Raw genomic sequence first — 24,008 nt, 5'->3', positions numbered from 1 at the left:
TCTGATAATGTTCTTAAAGTATTGCTTCATAGAAAACATTTTGAAATACTGTTGCTTCCTTAGAAATATGACATTATTTTAATTTTTATTACATTATTCTAAGAGTATGGCAAAAACTACGAGTCATTTCCAAGGGTTTTTTGTATTATTATTATTTCTTGTTGTCAATAAAAGCTTTCACTGAAACTATCAATCCACTTTGTAAGTGAAATGTTATTTTTATAAAAGAAATCCCAAAACTTGAAGCTTTTTTACTTTGATTTAAGAAATACAGTTCACACTAAAAATTTAAATTGTGGAATTCAACTATCCAAATTTCCAATGCATCCATTTTCTCTGTCAGTACTTTGTCCCTTCCCACCAGTCCCTTACTTCCTTGCTCATGATCATGTTACATATTGCCTAGCAGATCATTTCATTCTGATCAAACATGTAGCCCTCAATCATTGGCCTTCTCCATCAAGATCTTCTGCCTGTGGGAGCAGAGGCTGGCATTCTGAAGGTCCCACTACATCTATCTCTTGTCTGACTCAACTGAATATTCCAAGGCCCAAGATTTTCTTCAGTGGTAGTGAAATTCTTCATTTTCCAATAGAAGTTCACCATCACCCACTAAATCAGACAGCAGCTGTTCAATTTTCTATTAGCTCTGGCTCATTATTCAAGTAGCATTTAAGTAGGCCAGAGAGCGAGAATAAGAGATAGTAAGTAGCCCCTGTTTGAATGAGGAGAGAACTTGCTTGCAAACTAGGAGTTCCTCGGCTTTCGTCTTACCTTGGCTTTTCACGGATCCAGAGTTGGTGAAAGTCAGTAGTGCTTCTATAGTAGTTCTATATAGTAGTTCTGGATCCCTGAGCAGCTGAGATGCCCTAGGGAGGGAAGGAGGGTAGACAATCTCATAAAACTAGGCATGTTGGAGCTGTTCAGAGCCATCTTTTCCTTTACCTCCCAAACTCAGAAAACATCCCTCATGAGAGACAGTGGAGTAGAGTTGTACACTATGAGTGCACTACACTCCTAACATTGTCCCCAGTATATTCCTTCTTTACACATGATCATTTTGGTCCCATTTTAAGAAAACAGTACTGGTACCGAAAAAATCACTGTGTAGTGACAAAGAAGGAAGAGAGACAGAAGGAGACAGAGACAGACAGAGGGAGAGGGGAAAAGGGAAGGACAAGGAAAGAAAGTCAGAGAGAGGAAGAGGGAGAGAGGAAAAGGAAAGAAAAGGAGAGAGGCAAAAGAGAGGGAGGGAAAGAAGATGATGTTGTGTTGTTTCAATCTGCCCAGTATCTGTGCCCTTTAGAGTTAGTGATAAAAAGCCGGAAAAACTGTGGCTAAATAAAAAATAATAAAGGTTTTATATTTTAGTCAGGACCTGAAATTTAAAAATAAGGGAAATATAAAAGTTATATTCTTATGTATTAATGTAATATGCTAGAAAATAAAACTGACAGAGGGTAAGTCATATGCCCAATGACACACACTAGAGCCAGTACCTGAACCTAGTTCTGACTGCAAGATCATTGTTCTTTCCTCTATAGAACACTAAATTTTATGTGGTAATCTATGAACCAAAGGGAATAACATGTTAGAGGACATTTATGACTCACTTTCAGTAAAAAGATAAACTCGTAATCATTTTATCCTATAGGGGTGATAGGTGTGCATAAATTTGTTTACACTGTCTTTTAGTAGTACTTCTCACTAACAGATATTTTTAAAATAATTAAGTAGGTTTAAGGGTACAATCTTCAAGAAATCTAGCAAAAATATATAAGAGGTTATAGTTTCTCTTGCACAATGTATATGGAAATGCTCATCTTATTTGGTGTTGACATTCAAAATAATATTAATAAGATAGATTTAAATGTTCTATATATATATGTATATGTGTGTGTGATTATAACAAAAAAAAAAAAAAAAAACATACACACAGAAAGGAAAGCCCACTGTTGACTACAGACAGAAGTCTGTGTTTTTCAGTCAAGACTTCCTTGTTTTGTACATAATGCCATAGAAAAATTCCCAGAAGTGCTTTTCAGAGTAAGTTACAGAGTTTAACACAGAACAGAGTTGAAGCCAGTTTCTGAAGATGAAAAGATAACCTTGAAAAATGTTATGAGTCCTGAGTTCTTGAGCCAAAAAATGTGCCAAATAATTTAGGCCTCAGTTTCCTTATTTGTTTGACCTGATGATGTCTAAAGAGATTCCTTTGCTCTGCTAAAATTCTGGTTATGTCTTTGTGTCTGTCACTTTAATGGCCATAATTCAGCAGTAGAAAGTAACCATCAATGAATGAACAGTAGCTTATCTTGGCCCCTCCCTAAGCAACAATACTCCCATAGCCTTTTGCTGTTTCTATCCATGCTAGGACAACCTGGTAGATAGAAACCTCAGAAGTCATGACTTGGAGTTTGAGGGAATGGCAATCTTTCTTGGGTTAGGGGCTTGCTCCAGTGCTAGGGAAACAGCTAAAGGACAAGTTTCTATAGGGTTGCCCCATGTGAGAACTTTCCCATGTGAGGAAATAAAGCTCTATCAATTCTGAGTGGTTGTGTGGTCTCTTAGCCCTGATTTGAAAGAACCGTATCATTTTGGCTCTAATTACTGTGGTTTAGTCATTTAAGAATCAAAATCTCTCTATAAGACTACTCATTTCTAGACAGAAAAGATCAACATTACTTTCTGAAATCAGAAAGAACTCTGAAAGAGTTTTGTTGGGATAGGGAACAGAATATGGGGTTATTTTCTAGGTCTTGCTGCCATTTTCTAAAGCTGCTCTACTTGTTGAAAAGCTTCCCTGTTGGTTCCTGCTCAGAAGACTAGGGTTTTGGCTTTCATTTGGTTTGGTTTGTTTTTATTTTATTTATTTATTTATTTATTTTTGCCTGGCACTGAACATCCAAGTGTATGGATGTGTTCGAAAGGGATGTGACTTTCACAGAGTGGGTAGAAATGTTCCCTCTCTGTGTCATATGACAGATCATCATATCGCGTTAAGAAAAATGGAAGCACTCGTCTGGCTATATTCTCTTTCACAGCAATATCCCTAGGAAATTCCTGAAATGATCTCCCACTTCTACAATCTTTTTTAAACTTAAAAACATACTTTTCCTGAAACAATAGCTGACTGTGTAAAGTCATGGAGAATAGACTTCCAGGTAGGAAACTGGAGAAGCAGGGGCACGGTTTCAGGAAGGAATGCTGTACAGGTGTGGGGACACACAAATTGGTAGGAACTACAGACAGTACTACAGACAGAGTCTTTCTGGCAGAGCCAGGAACACAGTGAAAAGACAGCAATAGGATTTCCATTAATGCAACTGAACATGACATTAAAGTTCCCCACAAGCAGCCACATCCTACCTCCCTAGATCTCTTATACTTTATTTCCCTCCACTCACTCTGTGGTCCAGCAATGAACACTGGCCTCCTTAAACACAACAAGCCATCCCTTATCCCTGTGCCTTAGAACTAACTAGCTGTTCCCCATGCCTAAAATGCTCTATTTCCTCATCTCTGCCTCTTCGTTTCCAAGGTTTTCCTGCAAGACTCACCTGAAATTCCCTCTTCTGCAGGCAGCATTTTCCAGTTCTCCAGCTACTCAGAATTCTTTCCATTTACTTTCCATATACCTTGTGTGTATTTAGCTATTCACCTATAGTCTCTAAGTTCTTGAGAGCAGCGAGCTCTTAGCACAGTACCTGGTACAAGGTAATAAATGTAATAAATGCTTGCTGCCTAACTACCATATAAAAATATTCATAATAGCACATAAAATTTGATTACTATATACATCTTTTGTTTTTACATCACCTTCATTTCTGATTGAAAGGCTGACCTTTTCTCCCTTCTCAGGAAACTAGTCTCTTGTAACAAAGAACAAAAAAAGCACTTCGGCAAACTAACCCACATATCTGATAGCACATGCCATGTTCTACACCCACTTTTTCTCATTTCTGCTAAGGAGGAAGAGGCATTTCCCTTCTCTGCTTCACAGAAAAGTTGGCTTGCTGTAATTATACAGTCTTCTCTGGCAGCCTAGTAGCCCATGTGAATGCTAGTTTTACCAAAAGCTAATGGAGGAGTTAAGGGGGAAAGGAAGGGGATCGAGAAAGGCAGCTAAAAGGGGAGGTTTGTTATTTATACCTGCACATACCTCCATGTTGTTTAAGAGAGGGTGTGGGAAAAGTCTTTGTCAGTTTCAGGATCTCCATCCACGGAAGTCTGTATCTCCCTTAAATAACCATGTGAAGAAAAGCATCTTCAGAAGACAAGGAGACAAAGGGGCCCTGCTTACCTTTAATACCTTAGGGTAGGTTAGGAGATATCAAAGAGAAAACTAGCTTTGAGAAAGAGATCCAACCTGCCAGGTCCCTGGGGAGTTTAACAGGAGGAGCTGAATGGATAGAAGAAAAGAAGGTGGCCTAGTGGTTGCAGAGCCCATAAACAAGCTGCATTACATTAACTACACATACCATTGTTCTTTGTTGGCCCTTTAGCCAGGACCTAAAGCACTATAAGAGACACCGGGAAGGATAGAAGGCTGAGTTATCCTCCACATCTGCTGCCTAATGACACTGTTGTGGCAGTTGTTCAAACTGACCAGTTACCTAGGCTAAAAGGAATAATATTTGGGAAAGAAGGTAGAATGTAAAGGAAGGTGAGATATCGGCTAGTGGCTGGTTGACATTTAACATTGGTCATCTTATTTAGTTCTACTCCAGTGCTTCATTGTGCCATTTGAGATGACGCTGGGTTCTTGGAAATCTATGCCAATGGAGTACAAATTCTGGAAGATCCCGCCATAATGGAAAGACTAAATAGGGGGTGGGATGATGTGACAATGGACCTGAGGCCCCCAGGCCTCCACAGTGCTGTAGTTCTATGGTTGTCAAATGCCAATCTGTTCTAAGAAAACTGTTTACAAGATAGATAGTGGGAGTTGGTGAAATCAGGGTCTGATTCCTGCTCATTGTTTTAAACTTGTGAGATTATGTTATAGGAATTCCAACAAAGATGAGAACTATTTAATGGCCTAGAGATATTCAAGAAGTGTAAAAACTAGCTATCTCTATTTGTTGATTGGGGAAGCCTGAGGTAAACTAAGTCTTCTTGGTTATTATCTAGAAACTTTTTAACTCCTCTGGCTTAATCAATTATTTACCTATAAATAAATCTCATTGTGAGGGATTATGTGGTTTCTCATAAAATCATTAACTAAGGTAAATTGAACCTATAATTTAAATTTTAGTTTATGAAAGTCTGATAGGTTTGGGGAAAATGAAATTATTTGGACAAACCTTACAATAGAGTACTCAAGGGGCCGCTAGGTGGCACAGTGGTAGAGTACCAGCCCTGAATTCAGGAGGACCAGAGTTCAAATCTGATCTCAGACACTTAACACTTCCTAGCTGTGTGACCCTGGGCAAGTCACTTAACCCCAGCCTCAAAAAAAAAACAAAACCAAAAAACCAAAAACAAAAAACAAAAAAAGTACTCATAGTAGCTCAAACACACCTGCAAGCATTTGCAAAACTGACTGCCAAAAACTTAAGCAAACACACCTGCAACAAGTCAACTATATTGGCTTTACTAGAATTTAGCAAACCCTTGCCACTTCCATCTAAGCAGGCAGAGAAAATAAACCAGATGAGGGGAGGGGCTCACAGGTTCCTGTAGTTTTTGACTAGTTAAATCATCTCTTGGCTTTTGTGGAATTGGCTTTCCTCTTTCTGAGATTACAGTGAGCAGACTGCCCGCTTCTTGTGACATTCTAATAAAGCTTCTGTTCTTTACTTTGAGAAATCTCTGAGTAGTCATTTTGAGTTAGGGGTTGCCATCCCACACAATAGGAAGGAACGAAGCAACAGACTTATCTAGTAGAGAAATGGGGTAGGTACATTCAAAGAGACTCGTTATCAGTCTTATCTACCAAGAGCTGCATTTTCAGAGCTCTTAAAAATCTTTTTGAGTAGAGAGAATTCAATCTGCTTTCGTGGATAGACAAGTTTTCCTAGTGAAATCAGATGATGAAAATGTATTCCCTCAGAATTTGTTTTGCTTGTCTGTGTATATTTGTTATGAGTTGGGTTTTTTTAATTTAATATTAGAAATAGGAAAAGAGGGGAAAAATAAGTGGTTGTATATTTAAAAATAGAAGTTTAAAAATTACAACAAGAGGGGGGGCGGAGCCAAGATGGCGGAGAAGAAACACACGTCTCTGTGAACGTCCTCACTCCCTCACAACCAATTAGATAAATTAAGTCTCAGAATTAGCTCAGGACTGATAGATACCATAAGGACTGGAAGCACGACTTACCAGCTGAAGAGAATCTGGAGTTTCAACAGGAAAGGTCAGTTCCCAGGGGAGGAATAAGAGAGACCAGCACAGACGGTGGGATAGTGGCACACTGCGCCCATTGCGCTGGGGAGGGCTCTGGGATCAGAGAAGCCACTGAGGTAAAGGAATCTGGCACAGGCTGTTAGCTCTTCTCTGCTAATTATTTAGCAGTTCAGAAGAGAAAGCCAAAATATTTTAAAAATCAGATTAGATTTTCCCCAGACCCTGGGGGTGACTCAGCAGATCTCGGCACCAGGGGGTGTGGCCTCAGCTACCACCTGAGAATAGTTAACAGATTGACAAGTGGGTGGATACGGCCCAAGGCAACACATACTGCCTAGCTTAGCTGGAGGGAGTGGAACTCAGCTCCAGGAAGTCCCAGAGAAGCTGAACCTTTGAACTAGGGACCGCGGTTTCTGGCAGACACTTCCAGTTTGAGCGCAGGGGCTTCTCACGTCACCTGCTGCAGACATCCACCCCCCACCCTGACTCATAGGCTGGGCTTTGTGCTGCCTTTACTATTCTACGCCCTCGAAGCACAGCAGTGCTAATCACCTCTGAGGCACTTCCAGGGAGGGGGTGGGGAACTCTCTCCCAGAGCTCTATCTTAGCTCAGGCGCAGGAGCCGCTGCATCCATCTGCTCTGGGAGGAAGCTGGTAAAGAAGTAAATAAATAATTTCCTACCCCAGGGACAGACCCCAAAAGATTTTTTTAAATATGAGCAAAAAAGCTAGAAAAACCATAAATTCCTTCTATACAGAGAAAGAGCGGGTATCCAATCCCGAGGAAGTTAACAGCAGAGAGTCAGCAGATAACAACCCAAAGGGGAACGATCCCTGCCCCCCATCACATAACTCTCTCCTAGAAGAAACTCTTAAAAAATTGAGGGAGATTGAAGAAAAATGGGGAAAGGAAAGGGAAGCTATGATAGAGAATAACAACGTCCTGAAATTGGAGTTGGAAAAAATAAAGAATTCACAGGAGATGCAGGGAAACAAAATTTATGAATTAGAAAAGGTTAAAAAAACACAGGAAAGTAGGATTTCTGAATTGGAAAAGATAAAAAAGGCTCAAGAAAATAGAATTTCTGAATTGGAAAAAGAAAATAATTCTCAAAAAAAATTAGGGAAATGGAAAAAAATTCAATAGAGCAAAATAATTCATTTAAAAACGAAATTGGGCATTTACAAAAAGAACTAAAAACTGTGAAAGAAGAAAATAACTCCTTAAAAGTCAGGATGGAACAAATAGAAATGAATGATTCACAAAGAACCCAAGAATCAGTGAAACAAAACAAAAAAAAAATGAGAAGCTGGAGAACAACGTCAAATACTTACTGGGAAAATCTATAGACCTGGAAAATAGATCTAGGAGAGATAATCTGCGGATTATTGGACTTCCAGAAAACTATGACCAAAAAAAGAGCCTAGATTCTATTTTACAGGAAATTATCAAAGAGAACTGTCCAGAGATAATAGAAACAGAAGGGAAAGTAGATGTGGAAAGAATTCATCGAACTCCTTCTGAAATAGACCCTAAAAAAAGAACACCATGGAATATAGTGGCTAAGCTGCAGAATTACCACACAAAGGAGAAAATCCTGCAAGCAGCTAGAAAAAAACAATTTAAATACCAAGGTGCCACAATAAGGGTCACCCAAGATCTGGCTGCCTCCACATTAAAAGATAGAAGGGCCTGGAACCTGATATTCCGTAAGGCAAAAGATCAAGGACTGCAACCAAGAATGAACTACCCAGCTAAGTTTATCATCTTTTTCCATGGAAGAAGATGGTCATTCAATGAAACAGAGGAATTCTATATGTTTCTAAGAAAAAAACCAGACTTAAACAAAAAATTTGATCTACATCCACAAGACTGAAGAGAAAGAGAAAAAGGTACACAGAACCCTTGAGAACTGTAACTCTGTTGTGGGTATATAAAAAATACTCAAGGATAATTTGATTTTACTGATATAAAAGAAAAAAAGGGGGGGTGTAGTAAAGGGAAGGAGGTCGGTTCAGAAAAAGGGGAAGGAGTGATAAAAAGAGGGAAACTACATCCCAGGAAGAGGCATAGAAAATACACCATATCTGAGGGAACTTAGTGAGGGGGAGAATCATTGTGTGAATCTTACTCTCATCAGGAGAGGCTCAAAGAGTAAATAATTAACATATTTGTTTTTCAGAGAATTTTCTCTCACCTCATTAAAAGGGGGGAGAGGAAAAGGGAAAAGGGAAAGGAGAATAAGTGAAGGGACTTGGAGGGAGGGGGGAGGAATCCTAAAAAAAAAAAAAAAAAAAAGAGGGAGGGTTGCGCATCACAAGGGGGGTCTGTAAATTAAATATCGGGGAGGGGGATCAGGGGGGTCAAGGGAAAAAAGCATAATCTGGGGATAATACGATGGCAGGAAATACAGAATTAGTAATTTTAACTGTAAATGTAAATGGGATGAACGATCCCATCAAATGGAGACAGATAGCAGATTGGATCAAAAAGCAGAACCCTACAATATGTTGCCTACAGGAAACGCACTTAAAGCAGGGAGATACATACAGAATAAAGGTAAAAGGTTGGAACAGAGCCTATTATGCTTCAGGTAAAGCCAAAAAAGCAGGGGTAGCTATCCTTATCTCAGATCAAGCAAAAGCAGAAGTAGATCTCGTTAAAAAAGATAAGGAAGGAAACTATATCCTGCTGAAAGGTAGCATAAATAATGAAGCCATATCAATACTAAACATATATGCACCAAGTGGTATAGCATCTAACTTTCTAAAGGAAAAGTTAAGAGAACTGCAAGAAGAAATAGACAGTAAAACTATAATAGTGGGAGATCTCAACCTTGCACTCTCAGATTTAGACAAATCAAACCACAAAACAAACAAGAAAGAAATTAAAAAAGTAAATAGAATATTAGAAAAACTAGGTATGATAGACCTTTGGAGAAAACTGAATGGCAATAGAAAGGAATATACTTTCTTCTCAGCAGTTCATGGATCCTATACAAAAATTGACCATATATTAGGACATAAAGATCTCAAAATTAAATGTAGGAAGGCAGAAATAATAAATGCCTTCTTCTCAGACCACAATGCAATAAAAGCTACATTCAGTAAAAAGTTAGGGGTAAATAGACCAAAAAGTAATTGGAAACTGAATAATCTCATCTTAAAGAATGACTGGGTGAAAGAGCAAATTATAGAAACAATTAACAATTTCACCCAAGATAATGACAATGATGAGACATCATATCAAAATCTTTGGGATGCAGCTAAAGCAGTAATAAGGGGAAATTTTATATCTTTAGAGGCTTATTTGAAGAAAATTGAGAAAGAGAAGATTAACGAATTGGGCTTACAACTTAAAAGGCTAGAAAAAGACCAAATTATAAACCCCCAACCAAAAATTAAACTTGAAATACAAAAATTAAAAGGAGAAATCAATAAAATTGAAAGTAAAAAAACTATTGAATTAATAAATAAAACCAAGAGTTGGTTTTATGAAAAAGCCAATAAAATAGATAAACCTTTGGTAAATTTGATCAAAAAAAAAGAAAGAGGAAAATCAAATTGATAGTCTTACAAATGAAAAGGGGGATCTTTCCACCAATGAAGAGGAAATTAGAGAAATAATAAGGAGTTACTTTGCCCAACTTTATGCCAATAAATTTGATAACTTAAGTGAAATGGATGTCTTCCTCCAAAAATATAGGCTCCCTAGATTAACAGAGGAGGAGATAAATTGCTTAAATAGTCCCATTTCAGAAAAAGGAATAGAACAAGCTATTAATCAACTCCCCAGGAAAAAATCCCCAGGGCCAGATGGATTCACATGTGAATTCTACCAAACATTTAAAGAACAATTAGCCCCAATGTTATATAAATTATTTGAAAAAATAGGGGATGAAGGAGTCCTACCAAACTCCTTTTATGACACAGACATGGTACTGATACCTAAACCAGGTAGATCGAAAACTGAGAAAGAAAATTATAGACCAATCTCCTTAATGAATATTGATGCTAAAATCTTAAATAAGATATTAGCAAAAAGACTTCAGAAAATCATCTCCAAGATAATACACTATGATCAAGTAGGATTTATTCCAGGAATGCAGGGCTGGTTTAATTTTAGGAAAACTATTAATATAATTGACCATATTAATAATCAAATTAATAAGAACCATATGATCATCTCAATAGATGCAGAAAAAGCATTTGACAAAATCCAACATCCATTCCTACTAAAAACTCTTGAGAGTATAGGAATAAATGGACTATTCCTTAGAATAATCAGGAGCATATATTTAAGACCTTCAGTAAGCATAATATGCAATAGAAATAAACTGCAACCTTTCCCAGTAAGATCAGGAGTGAAACAAGGTTGCCCACTATCACCATTACTATTCAATATAGTACTAGAAACGCTAGCCTCGGCAATAAGAGCCGAGAAAGAGATTCAAGGAATTAGAGTAGGAAATGAGGAAATTAAACTATCACTTTTTGCAGATGACATGATGGTATACTTAGAGAACCCCAAAGACTCTGCTAAAAAGCTACTAGAAATAATTCAAAATTTCAGCAAAGTGGCAGGATACAAAATAAATCCACATAAATCCTCGGCATTTTTATATATCACTAACAAAATGCAACAGCAAGAGATACAAAGAGAAATTCCATTCCAAACAAATGTTGAGAGTATAAAATATTTGGGAATCCATCTACCAAAGAAAAGTCAGGAATTATATGAGCAAAATTACAAAACACTTGCCACAAAAATAAAATCAGATTTAAATAATTGGAAAGACATTCAGTGCTCTTGGATAGGCCGAGCGAATAGAATAAAGATGACAATACTCCCCAAACTAATCTATTTATTTAGTGCTATACCAATCAGACTCCCAAGAAACTATTTCAATGACCTAGAAAAAATAACAACAAAATTCATATGGAAGAATAAAAGGTCGAGAATTGCAAGGGAACTAATGAAAAAAAACTCAGAGGAAGGTGGTCTAAGTGTACCTGATCTAAAGCTATATTATATAGCAGCAGTCACCAAAACCATTTGGTATTGGCTAAGAAATAGACCGGTAGATCAGTGGAACAGATTAGATACAAAGGACAAAAAAGGGTACATCTATAGCAATCTAATCTTTGACAAACCCAAAGATTCCAACATTAGGGATAAAAATTCATTATTCGGAAAAAACTGTTGGGAAAACTGGAAATTAGTATGGCAGAAATTAGATATGGATCCACACTTAACACCATATACCAAGATAAGATCAAAATGGATCCAAGATTTAGGCATAAAGAGGGAGATAATAAATAGATTAGAGGAACAGAGGATAATCTACCTCTCAGACTTGTGGAGGAGGAAGGAATTTATGACCAGAGGAGAACTAGAGATCATTATTGATCACAAAATAGAAGATTTTGATTACATCAAACTAAAAAGTTTCTGTATAAATAATACTAATGCAAAAAAGATTAGAAGGGAAGTAACAAATTGGGAAAATATTTTTAAAAACAAAGGTTCTGACAAAGGTCTCATTTCCAAAATATATAGAGAACTGACCATAATTTATAAGAAACCGAACCATTCTCCAATTGATAAATGGTCAAAAGATATGAACAGACAATTCTCAGAGGAAGAAATTGAAACTATATCCACTCACATGAAAGAGTGTTCCAAATCACTACTGATCAGAGAAATGCAAATTAAGACCACTCTGAGATACCACTACACACCTGTCAGATTGGCTAAGATGACAGGAACAAATAATGATAAATGTTGGAGGGGATGTGGGGAAATTGGGACACTAATACATTGCTGGTGGAGTGGCGAAAGAATCCAGCCATTCTGGAGAGCAATCTGGAATTATGCCCAAAAAGTTATCAAACTGTGCATACCCTTTGACCCAGCAGTGCTACTACTGGGATTATATCCCAAAGAAATACTAAAGAGCGGAAAGAGACATATATGTGCCAAAATGTTTGTGGCAGCTCTTTTTGTTGTAGCTAGAAACTGGAAGATGAATGGATGTCCATCAGTTGGAGAATGGTTGGGTAAATTGTGGTATATGAAGGTTATGGAATATTATTGCTCCGTAAGAAATGACCAGCAGGAGGAATACAGAGAGGCCTGGAGAGACTTACATCAACTGATGCTGAGTGAAATGAGCAGAACCAGAAGATCACTGTACACTTCAACAACGATACTGTATGAGGGTGTATTCTGATGGAAGTGGAAATCTTCAACATAAAGAAAAACCAACTCACTTCCAGTTGATCAATGATGGACAGGGGTAGCTACACCCAGAGAAGAAACACTGGGAAGTGAATGTAAATTGTTAGCACTAATATCTGACTGCCCAGGTTGCATGTACCTTCGGATTCTAATGTTTATTGTGCAACAAGAAAATGATATTCACACACATGTATTGTACCTAGACTATATTGTAACACATGTAAAATGTATGGGATTGCCTGCCATTGGGGGGAGGGAATATAGGGAGGGGGGGTAATTTGGAAAAATGAATACAAGGGATAATATTATAAAAATATATATATATATATATATATATATATATATATATATATATAATAAAAAAAATTTAAAAAAAATTACAACAAGAATCTTCTCTTTAGCTTAGTCCAAAAAATCTAAATAAGTTAGTGAATAAATCTGGAAGGGGAAGAACTTCAGGGTTTCTGGCCAAATCATATGCATACAGATCATAGAATTGTGCATTGCTTTACTAGGTTATCCTAGCATCAACTTGGCCCTGACTGAAGAAAGAATCCCTGAGAGCTCTGACCATGACACTCAAATTCCTAGGACCTCAGCAGAGCTCTCAATAGACTCAGTGGAACACTACTTTGCAGCATTTTAAGTATTTTTTCCTCAGCTGCAGGACAGAGCTTTAGGATTCGTGGTTCCTTAGACTTTAGCACTAAAGTATTTCAAGTGAAATGTTCTTTCATTATCCTTTCCATGAGACCGAGTTCTTCTACTGCTGCAGTGCATGGTTTTTCACACATTCTAACCTAATTTAATCTAAGTGAAAATTCCAGGGAGGTCTCTGGATTTCTCTTACCTCCCAGTCACAGGCTTGAAATCCAGGTTGAAAGATAATTTATTTTAAAGACTTGTGGCCAATCATCAGTCTCCGAGGTCTTATTCCAGTACACATTACAGCCTGATGAGATCAGCCTCTCAGTGCTGTCCGCCTATGTTCCTGGGCATAGCATAGGTGTGCAGAGCTTGGGAAATTGCCCAAAGGACAGAAGAAAGCAGTAAGAGTTTTATGCAGCATCCTTGAAGTCCAGGAACTAGATGGGAGAGGAAAGAGAAGATTCTACAGAAATATCCCCATTACCTCCAAATCAAATCAAAGCTCATTATCAGGGGTCCTTGTCGTTGTCATAATTTGAAACCAGCCATGATTGGTGCTGAGACCTCGGCACCTTTTTTATTAATGAGTTATTTTGGGTTTAAGGGTGAGGAACTGGTTCCCATAGCAACCAGGCCTAATCTTATTGAGAGAAGTGTTTAAAAACACCTCAGAGGTTTCTGGAATTTGGTAGATTGAGTCTTTTTCCTAGGGGAAAGGAAGTATGTGAGAAAAAAAGGCTATGTATGACCACATTTGGTACATCTGGGGCTTGAAAAACACTCACCCAAGTGAATCTATTCTTTCCCTAGTTTGAGATAATTGCTTTTTCCGTTGACTTAAACTTGTTAAAGTAAAATAGAAGAGCAATTGAAACATTAAAAAATACAGAAAAGAAAAAATGGAAGGCTGTTCAGATGGAAGCACAGACATGCAGGAAAGTTTTGAAAGGAATATGTAAAATTATATACTAAAAAAACTTCAAACCAAGTAGAATGTAATGGAGAGTCATGGTTTTATACACACTCATTTTGTGTGCTGCTGTGTATTTAGAACTGTTCTCTTCTGATGTTCAAGTTCAGAATAAAAAATGAACATACTGTTGGTTAACATATTTAAATGAAGTTAGAATATAATGGCCATTGGGAGCAAAAAAAAAAAAAAGTGTATGGGAAAGCATTTTTAGCCAGCTGCTTGTAGAGAAGATTTTAATAGATTAATATTTCCTCCATATTTTCAGGGTATTACTACAGTGCTACAATGTCAAACATGTTGATTAAACATACCAAGAGATTATTACATGCAGAAAATATAAAAATGATAACCCTGAAATGCTGACTATTTAGCTTCTAGTGGTACCAATAACTGAGTTAATCTATCATTCAGTATGATGCAACTGCTTCAATAGGTCAAAGCAAGAGACAGCTTGCGGTTTTCAGGAGACCCCTACCCAAAATAATTTTGATGATCAACTCTTTGTCATGGTACCTTTCTTAACATCACAAAAAGGCAAAATAAAGCAGAACAAGTCAAGAATCACAATAATCCACCACCAATGATTCATTGATACTGAAGTTAACAAAAGTTAACAAAGCACAAGAAGACATGGAATAAACAGATACATGAATGCTTTCGTTAATCAGTACGATATCATCAAATTGGGCTGATCTTACCAGCTTTAGGCAAAGGACTATTACTGCTTTTTGTCATTAGTACCCTTAACAGTGTGACATAGCAACAAATAGATGACCAGGCATGAGAATAGTAAGAAATGACATTGTCCCTGAGCCGAGATTTACTAAAACTGAAGAAGTTGAAGTACAGGAGTCACTGAAAAACCCTCATTGAACACATAATCCTGAAATTTTATTTAAATATGAAATGCTTGGCAGAAACAGTCAATATTGGTATTTCAAATGGTTTTGAAAGGAGATCAAATCATCAGGACATTGCACTGGAGACCTTATAGGAGCATAGATTTAGAACTAAAAGAGGACTTAGTCCAAACTTCTAATTTTATAGATGAGGAAACTGAGGTACAGAGAGGCAAGAAAAAAACAAAATAAAGTATTTGTTGGGCAAACAAGCTTGACTATTTAGTAAAGTGTACCTCCTCTTTCAATGTTGACTTCGATTCCACAAATTCAGCAACCACGTATTAAATACCTACTGCATGCAGAAGGAACTGTGCTAAAAAGTAAAGTACAAAGTTTAGAAAATGTGAGATCCCTTCCCTTATAAGCCTTAGTGAAGTTCAGGTATAAGAAGTGTCACATATAAGGATAATACACAATCACATCTAAGTACTATAGAGATGCAAAACAAAGTAGTATTAGAAGTCTGGGGAGGGGGGAATGATAATCATTCACCGGGGTTGAGGGAAAGGTTCTTTTTTTTTTTTTTTTTTTTTTTTATTTTATTTTATAATTATAACATTTTTTGACAGTACATATGCATGGGTAATTTTTTACAACATTATCCCTTGCACTTACTTCTATTCAGATTTTTTCCCTTCCTCCCCCAAACCCCTCCCCCAGATGGCAAGCAGTCTTATATATGTTAAATATATTACAGTATAATTTAGATACAATATATGTGTGTAGAACCGAATTTCTTGTTGCACAGGAAGAATTGGATTCAGAAGGTAAAAATAACAGTTTACATTCATTTCCCATTGTTCCTTTTCTGGATGTAGCTGGTTCTTTCCATCATTAATCAATTGGAATTGGATTAGCTCTTCTCTATGTTGAAGAAATCCACTTCCATCAGCATACATCCTCGTACAGTATCATTGTTGAAGTGTATAATGATCTTCTGGTTCTGCTCGTTTCACTCAGCATCAGTTGATGTAAGTCTCTCCAAGCCTCTCTATATTTCTCCTGTTGGTCATTTCTTATAGAACAATAATATTCCATAACATTCATATACCATAGTTTACCCAACCATTCTCCAATTGATGGACATCCATTCATCTTCCAGCTTCTAGCCACTATGAAAAGGGCTGCCACAAACATTTTGGCACATACAGGACCCTTGAGGGAAAGGTTCTTAAAAGGCACACGAGTTGGATAGAAATTCTACAACCAAAGAGAAGAAGACAGTTTGAAAAAAGCCATTGATCTGTGGAAACATTGGGTATATTTAGGAAATGAATTAGTCTATTTTAACTCTACTGTAGAGGGAGCATGGTGAAGAATAGTATGAAATTGTGTTGGAAAGGTAGAGTGGAGGGCCTTGAATCCAGACAAAAGACTTGGAAATCTCTTTGGTGGACAACACGGATCTATGGAAAGTTTAGAGCAGAAGAATGGTAGAGCAAGAGCTGTCTAAAATGAAGCTTGCTTTAGCAGTGGTTTGAAGGCTACTTTGAAAGTGGAAGGACCTGGAAGTAGGACATTGCAGTAGCTCAGGGCAAAAGGTCTTCCTGCACTGCATGGATAAGGAAGAGAGGGAGAAGGGGGGAGAGCTTCCAGGGGTGGCAACCATTGTCCACAAGGTTAACTGCATGATGTTTCTTGGAGAGTGAAGAAGTCTGAACCTCATTAGGATCAGCTGTTGGAGAGGAGAAGGAATTAAGATGAAGCTGGGTCCCTAAAGCCCTTGGCCCAGGGCACTTAATTTCTGGGATACCGCTGCCTCCTCCACAGCCCTCTCAGTCCCAAGAGAACACTGTACAGGCCAATAACAAGATTATCCAATGAAAAACAAAAACAAAAAAGAAGACTATATACAGGGATAAATTCTGATGAAAATGACTCTTTTCAGCAATGAGATGATTCAGGCCAGTTCCAGTGGACTTGTGATGGAGAGAGACAAGTGCACTCAGAGAGAGGACTGTGGAGACTGAGTGTGAATCAAAACATAGCATTCTCACTCTTTCTGTTGTTATTTGCTTGCATTTTGTTTTCTTTCTAATTTTTTTTTTTACTTTTTTCCTCTGATTTCTCTTGTGCAGCATAACTGTGGAAATATGTATAGAGGAAATGCACATGTTTAACCTATATTGTATTACTGGTCATCTAGGGGAGGGGGAGGAAGGGAGGGAGAAAAAAATTGGAACATAAGGTTTCGTAAGAGTGAATGCTGAAAACTCATTGCATGTATTTGAAAAATAAAAGGCTATTTTTAAAAAAGAAGAAAAAATTGCTTTCTATAATGGTTGGACCAATGTATAATTCTACCAGCCTTAGTGATTCATTCAGCAGCATGCCTAGTTTCCCTCATTCCCAGGATCACTGAATTTTTTCCATTTTTCCCCATTTGATGGGGTGGGGGGAAGATGTGAGAAGGTATCTTAGCATTGTTTGTTTACATCAAGTTGCTTTCAATTTGAATATATAACTTAGTGCTGGAGGAAAGTATAGTCAGGACTTTGAAGCTTTTTTATTTTCAGAATCAGGATTCTCAACACTGACTTGAGAGGTCCTTGGTACTTGTAAACTTAAGAAAACTGAATGACCCCTTCCCCCTCCTCTTCCAGTTTTAAGAAAAGTAAGCAAGAAGCAGCTAAGTAGCCCTGCAGTGGATAAAGCACCAGCCCTGGAATCAGGAGGATGAGAGTTGAAACCTGGCCTCAGAACTTGACTCTTGCTAGATGTGTGACCCAGGACAAGTCACATACCTTGATTGTTTTGCTCCCCCCAAAGAAAAAAGAAAAGTAAGCAAGTTAAGGATATATGTGTGTGTGTGTGTGTGTGTATATATATATATATATGTATATATATATATATACACACACACACACACATATATATAATATATATATACGTATATATATATATTAGTTAATAACTAAACAAAGCTGCCAGTAATGTATATTCAGCTGTTCTACAATTGAATGGAACACATAAATGCATGAATATGGAATGGAAAGTTGAAGTACAACATTATTTATTGTTACTTGGCTAGCAGTTTCTTTGGGGGAAGGTGTAAGAGTTTGGTAGCTCAGCTTTGTATAGATTTTAGCTGGAAATATGGAAAACTCACAATGAAGCTGTGTAAGGGTCTATGATCTCAAATCAGAGAACTCTGGAAAAGGTTCTAAATACTTGTGGAGCACAGAGATACCCTGACTCTGTTCAGGCCTGGGTCAGAGGCCAAGATGAGAAAGGCAGTAAGCAAACCTAATGGGAGGAAGGGGGAACTGACATCCTTTAAAAAGGGATGTGCTGAGAGTTATGATTGATTTCTAGCCGGCATGTCAGGGCACAAAAGAAAGGACTGTGTGAGCTGCCTTTTCAAGAAGCGGTGGTGGTTTCAGTGTGTGTGCACACATGTGCCATAGGTTTTCAGACTCATATCTCACATTTATGTTTCATAGAGGAGGAATATATTTCCATGGCTGCTTGGTTTGAATTGGACTCAAAAATATAAAAACTCAAATAAAAGACTGTGACAATTCCTATAAAGACATTTATAATTCCTTAATATCATTTGCAAGATTTAGGGAACCTTCTTTATTCCTTCCCTAGTGGAAACCATCATCACTGATTCCATTGAATGTCAGCCTGACCTTTTGTTCTAATCCTTATCACTGTTCACTGTTGTTACTTCTGCCCGTATTAGATGAATCACTTTTAGGGAGCTCTGGCATGTGCCAATTACTCCCTGTGCCCCTGTACTTAAGGAAGTACAAGATGCTTTGTGAGGATGGTCTGATTGCACAGGATTCATCTCTCAGCTCTCAACTGAGGCTTCAAATACATTGATGGATGCCAGGGGATAGCCAGTGAGAGGGATCCCATTGTTCTCCAGATTAAGAACTTTCTGTGTTCTCCCTTTTGCGGCTTCAATCAGAAATGGGTAATCAGCTTACATCAACTGATGCTGAGTGAAACAAGCAGAACTAGGAGATCACTATACACTTCAACAATGATACTGTATGAGGATGTATTCTGATGGAAGTGGAAATCTTCAACATAGAGAAGAGCTAATCCAATTCCAATTGATTAATGATGGACAGAATCAGCTACATCCAGAAAAGGAACACTGGGAAATGAGGGTAAACTGAGCATTGCTTTTTGTTTTTCTTCCCAGATTATTTTTACCTTCCGAATACAATTCTTCCTTTACAACAACAACAACAAAATTCGGTTCTGCACACATATATTGTACCTAGGATATACTATAAGATATTTAATATGTATGGGAATGCCTGCCATCTAGGGGAGGGGATGGAGGAAAGGAGGGGAAAATTCGGAACAGAAGAGAGTACAAGGGATAATGTTGTAAAAAAAAATTACCTATGCATATGTACTGTCAAAAAATATTATAATTATAAAATTAATAATAAAAAAAAGAAATTGGTCATCGGTTGGAGGAGCTAAATATTCAAAACATTAAGTGGTTGAATCACTCTGGATGAAACTAGCTGTATCCTGGAAAAATGCTTCTATAATTAGAAGCAGAGCTAAGTCTTTGTACTCTACTTTGATGCTTGGTATGGGACATATAATTTTGTAGATAAGCTTGAGAAACTTGAGTACTCAATATTTTACAAGGCAGACCTCCCCTCATAAAAGGAATGTGGGGAGGTGTCAAGAATATTTTAATAATAAATGTTTTTTGAGTCAACTAGATGGTACTGTAGAGATAGAGTCAGGAGGAGCCGAGTTCTTCTCCAGCTTCAGATACTAGCTATGTGACCTTGGGCAAATCATAACCCACAATGCCTCCAAAAATTCAAATCAATCAAAAGTAATTTTTATTGATATATTTTGTTTTTTATGTAAACTTCCTTTGTCAGAGAGCCATCCCACATAAAATAGTATATTAAAGGGTTAATATTAAATATTAATATTAAATCTTTTTTCCTCATTAAATAGTATTTTAACTCTTTCTGATTACAATGTAAAGATAGTTTTCAACATTCATTTTTGTAAGATTTTCAGTTTCAGTTTTTTTCCTCCCTTCCTTGTTTTCACCCTCCCCAGTGCATCAAATAATTTGACATGTACAATCATGTTAAGCATACTTCTGCATTGGTCATGTTCTGAATAAGAATGAGAACAAAAGCAAAAAAAAAAAAACACAAAAAAGAAAAAAAAAGTGAAAATTGTATTTTTCAATCTGCATTCAGAGTTCATACTTCTGATTCTCGTTTTGGACAACATTTTCTATAATGAGTCTTAATGAAGTATTTTGGAACATTTTTTTTGCTAAGAAGTGCTAAATATATCATATTTGATCCTTGTACAATGTTGTTGTTACTGTGTATAATGTTATTCTGGTTCTGTTAACTTCTCAGCATCACTTCATAACCCTTTCCAGGCTTTTCTGAAAGCAGCCTATTCATTATTTTTAGCACAATTGTAATCCATTACCACATATACCACATATACCACATTCTGTTCATATACCACAACCTGTTCAGCTATTCCCCAATTGAAGGGAATCCCCTCAATTTCCAATTCTTTCCCACCACAAAAAGAGCTGCTATAAAAAGTTTTTACAGTTGGGTCCATTTCCTTTTTTATGATGTCTTTGAGATACAGAACTAGAAATGGCATGGCTGGATAAAAGGGTATGCACAGTCTTGTAGTTCTTTGGGCATAATTCCAAGTTGCTCTCTAGAATGAGTGGATCTGTTCCCAGCTTCACCAACAATGTCTTACTGTCCCAGTTTTCCCATTTCCCTTCCAACATTTATCATCTTCCTTTTCTGTCATTTTAGCCAATCTGATAGGTGTGAGGTGGTAATTTAGATTCATTTATTCTGAATTTCTCTAATAAATATTTGTAGCATTTCTTCTTATGACTATACCTAGCTTTAATTTTTTCATCTAAAAGTTGCCAGTTCATATCCTTTAACAATTTATCTGTTTGGGAAATGACCTGTATTCTTATAAATTTAATTCACTTATTTGTATATTATAGAAAGGAGGACTTTATGAGACAGTAAAAATTATTTCCCATAATTCTACTTTCATTTGAATGTTGGTTGCTTTTGTTTTGTTTCTGCAAAAAAATTTAATGTAATCAAAATAATATATTTTGTATTTTACAATGTTCTCTTTCTTTTTTGCCACAAATTCCTCCCTTCTCTAAATATCTGACATTTAAATTAATTATTTCCCTCCTAAATTGCTTATCACTCTTTATGACTAAATCATGAACCTGTTTTGACCTTATCTTGGTAAAGGGTGTGAGATATGAGTCTATGTCTAATTTCTGCCATGAAATTTTCCAGTTTTCCCAACAGTTTTTGTGAGATAGTGAGTTTTTATTCCAGAAACTGGTTTCTTTGGGGTTTTCAAACAATAGATTACTATAGTCATTGACTACTGTCTTTTTCCACTGCTCCACCACTCTTTCTTAGCCAATAACAGATGGTTTTGATACTGTTCCTTTATAACACAGTTTTAGGTCTTATGCAACTTTGCATTTTTTTTTCATTAACTCCTTTGACATTCTTGACATTTTGTTCTTCTAGATAATGTTTTTATTGTTTCTACCTCAATAAATTAATTTTTGGCAGTTTGATTGGTATGGCACTGAATAATAAGTAGATTAAAATTAATCTAATATTATCTAATATACCTAATAAATCTAATATTATATTAGCTTAACAAACCCACAAACCATTGTTATTTTTCTAATTGTTTAGATCTGATTTTATTTGTGTTAAAAAGTGTTTTATAATTGTGTTCATATAGTTCCTAGATTTGTTTTGGCAGGTATTTTATAATCCATATAACTATAGACTTTAGAAATAGCGGAATTTATTTTTTATCTCTTACTGCTAGATTTTGTTGGTAATATATAGAGCTGCTGCTGATTTATTTGCATTTAATTTATATGATATAACTTTACTCAAATTGTTAGTTATTTCAACTAGTTAGTATTCAACTAGTATTGATTCCATAGGATTTTCTAAGGATACCATCATATCATCTTCAAAGAGCAATGATTTTGTTTCCTCGATGTTTACTCTAATCCCTTCAATTACTTTATCTTTTTTGATAAAAATTATTACAGTACAATATTGAATAATAGTGATGATAATGGGGATTTTATTCACCCCTGAACTTATTGGGAATACTTTTAACTTATATGCATTACATATAATGCTTTCTAAAGGTTTTAGGTAGATATTACTTATCATGTTAAGGAAACATTTGTTTATTCCTATGCTCTCTAGTGTTTTTTTTTTTTTTAACAGGAATGAGTTCTGTTTTTTCAAAACCTTTTATCGCTTCTACTAAGAAAATCATGATTTCTGTTATTTTTGTTATTTATATGGACAGTTATGTTGATAGTTTTTGTAACAGTGAACCAGCCTTGCATTGCTGGTACAAATCATACTTGGTCATAGTGGATTATCTTGATTATAAGTTGCTATGATCTCTTTGCTAATATTTTATTTATAATTTTGTGTCAACATTCATTAGGGAAATTGGTTTATAATTTTTTTTCTCCCTTTTGGCACTTCCTGGTTTAGGTATTAACACTATGTTCCTGTCATAAAAGGAATTTGACAGGACTCCTTCTTTACCCATTTTTCCAAATGATTTATATCAAAATTAATCATTCTTTTAATGTTTAGTAGAATTCACTTGTGCACTCATCTAATCCTGGAGATTTATTTTTTGCTAGAGTTCAGTGATGGCATGTTTAATTTCTTTTTTCTTTTCTTTTTCTTCAAATATTTTATTTTTTTCTCATTACATATATAAACAATTTTGAACATTAATTTTAAAAAATTGAGTTTAAACTCTCACTTTTCCTCCTTCCCTCTTCTTCCCCCTCAAAGCAATTTTATATAGGTTATTTTTATGTGCAGCCAAGCAAAACACATGTCCATCTTAATCATGTTCTGAGAGAAACACAGACCAGAAAATAAACCCAAACTAACAAGAAAAATAAAGAAAAATTTTAAATGTATGTTTCAGTATGCATTTAGACCCCATCAATTTTTCTCTGGAGATGGATAGCACTTCCATTTTTATTAATTAAATTGTAGAATTTTCAATCAGTTTTTATTCTATCTTTCCATGGCCATTATTGCATGTTGTTTTTTTTTTTTTTTTATCACATCCTGATCTAAAAAAGACACACTTATTATTTTTATTTTTTTGGATTTTTGTGAAGTTTTTATGACCTAATATATGGTCATTCTTTGTCATGTCCCTCTGAGAAAAAGGTATATTCTTTCCAACCCCATTCATTTTTTGAAAGAGGTCTATTATAGCTAACTTTTCTAAATTTCTATTTACCTCCTTAATATAATTCTTATTTATTTTGTGATTATATTTATTTAGTTCTCAGAGAGGAAGGGTGAGGTCCCTGAGCAGTATAGTTTTTTCTGTCTATTTCTTGTAATACAGTTTTCCTTTAGGAATTTAGATGCTATGCCACTTGGATCATATATGTTTAATATTGATATTATTTCATTGTCTGTGGTACCATTTAGCAAGATGTAGTTTCCTTCCTTATCTATTTTTATTTCATTTGTTTTTGCTTTAGCTTTGAGATCAGAATTTGCTACCTTTGCTTTTTGTTTAACTTCAGCTTAAGCACATTATATTCTGCTCTGGATTTTTGTATTCTGTGTATATCTCTTTGTTTCAAATGTGTTTCTTGTAACAATATATTGTAGGATTTTAGCTTTTAATCTAGTCTGTCTGCTTCTGTTTTATGAAATAATTCATCACAGTAATATTTACAATTATGATTATTAACTGTATTTCCTTCCATTCTATTTTCCCGTTTATACTTTTCTCTCTCCTTTCACTGTTTCCCTCCTTTCCATTGTTTTGCTTCTGATTTTCAAC

General features: G+C 36.1%; 1 protein-coding gene across 1 annotated transcript in view; it reads right to left on the bottom strand.

Moving 5' to 3' along the window:
- Positions 1-24,008, bottom strand: part of LOC141548487 (eppin-like) — a 274,723-nt gene that overhangs the window by 60,702 nt on the left and 190,013 nt on the right. The window contains exon 5 of the mRNA XM_074277421.1: positions 775-869. Coding sequence (XP_074133522.1) covers positions 775-869 — 95 coding nt within the window. The remainder of the gene's footprint in view (positions 1-774; positions 870-24,008) is intronic.

This window comes from Sminthopsis crassicaudata, chromosome X (assembly GCF_048593235.1).
Source record: "Sminthopsis crassicaudata isolate SCR6 chromosome X, ASM4859323v1, whole genome shotgun sequence".
In the NCBI taxonomy this organism is placed as follows: domain Eukaryota; kingdom Metazoa; phylum Chordata; class Mammalia; order Dasyuromorphia; family Dasyuridae; genus Sminthopsis; species Sminthopsis crassicaudata.
Note: the sequence above shows the minus strand (reverse complement) of the source record. Positions and strands in the feature narration are given on the sequence as shown.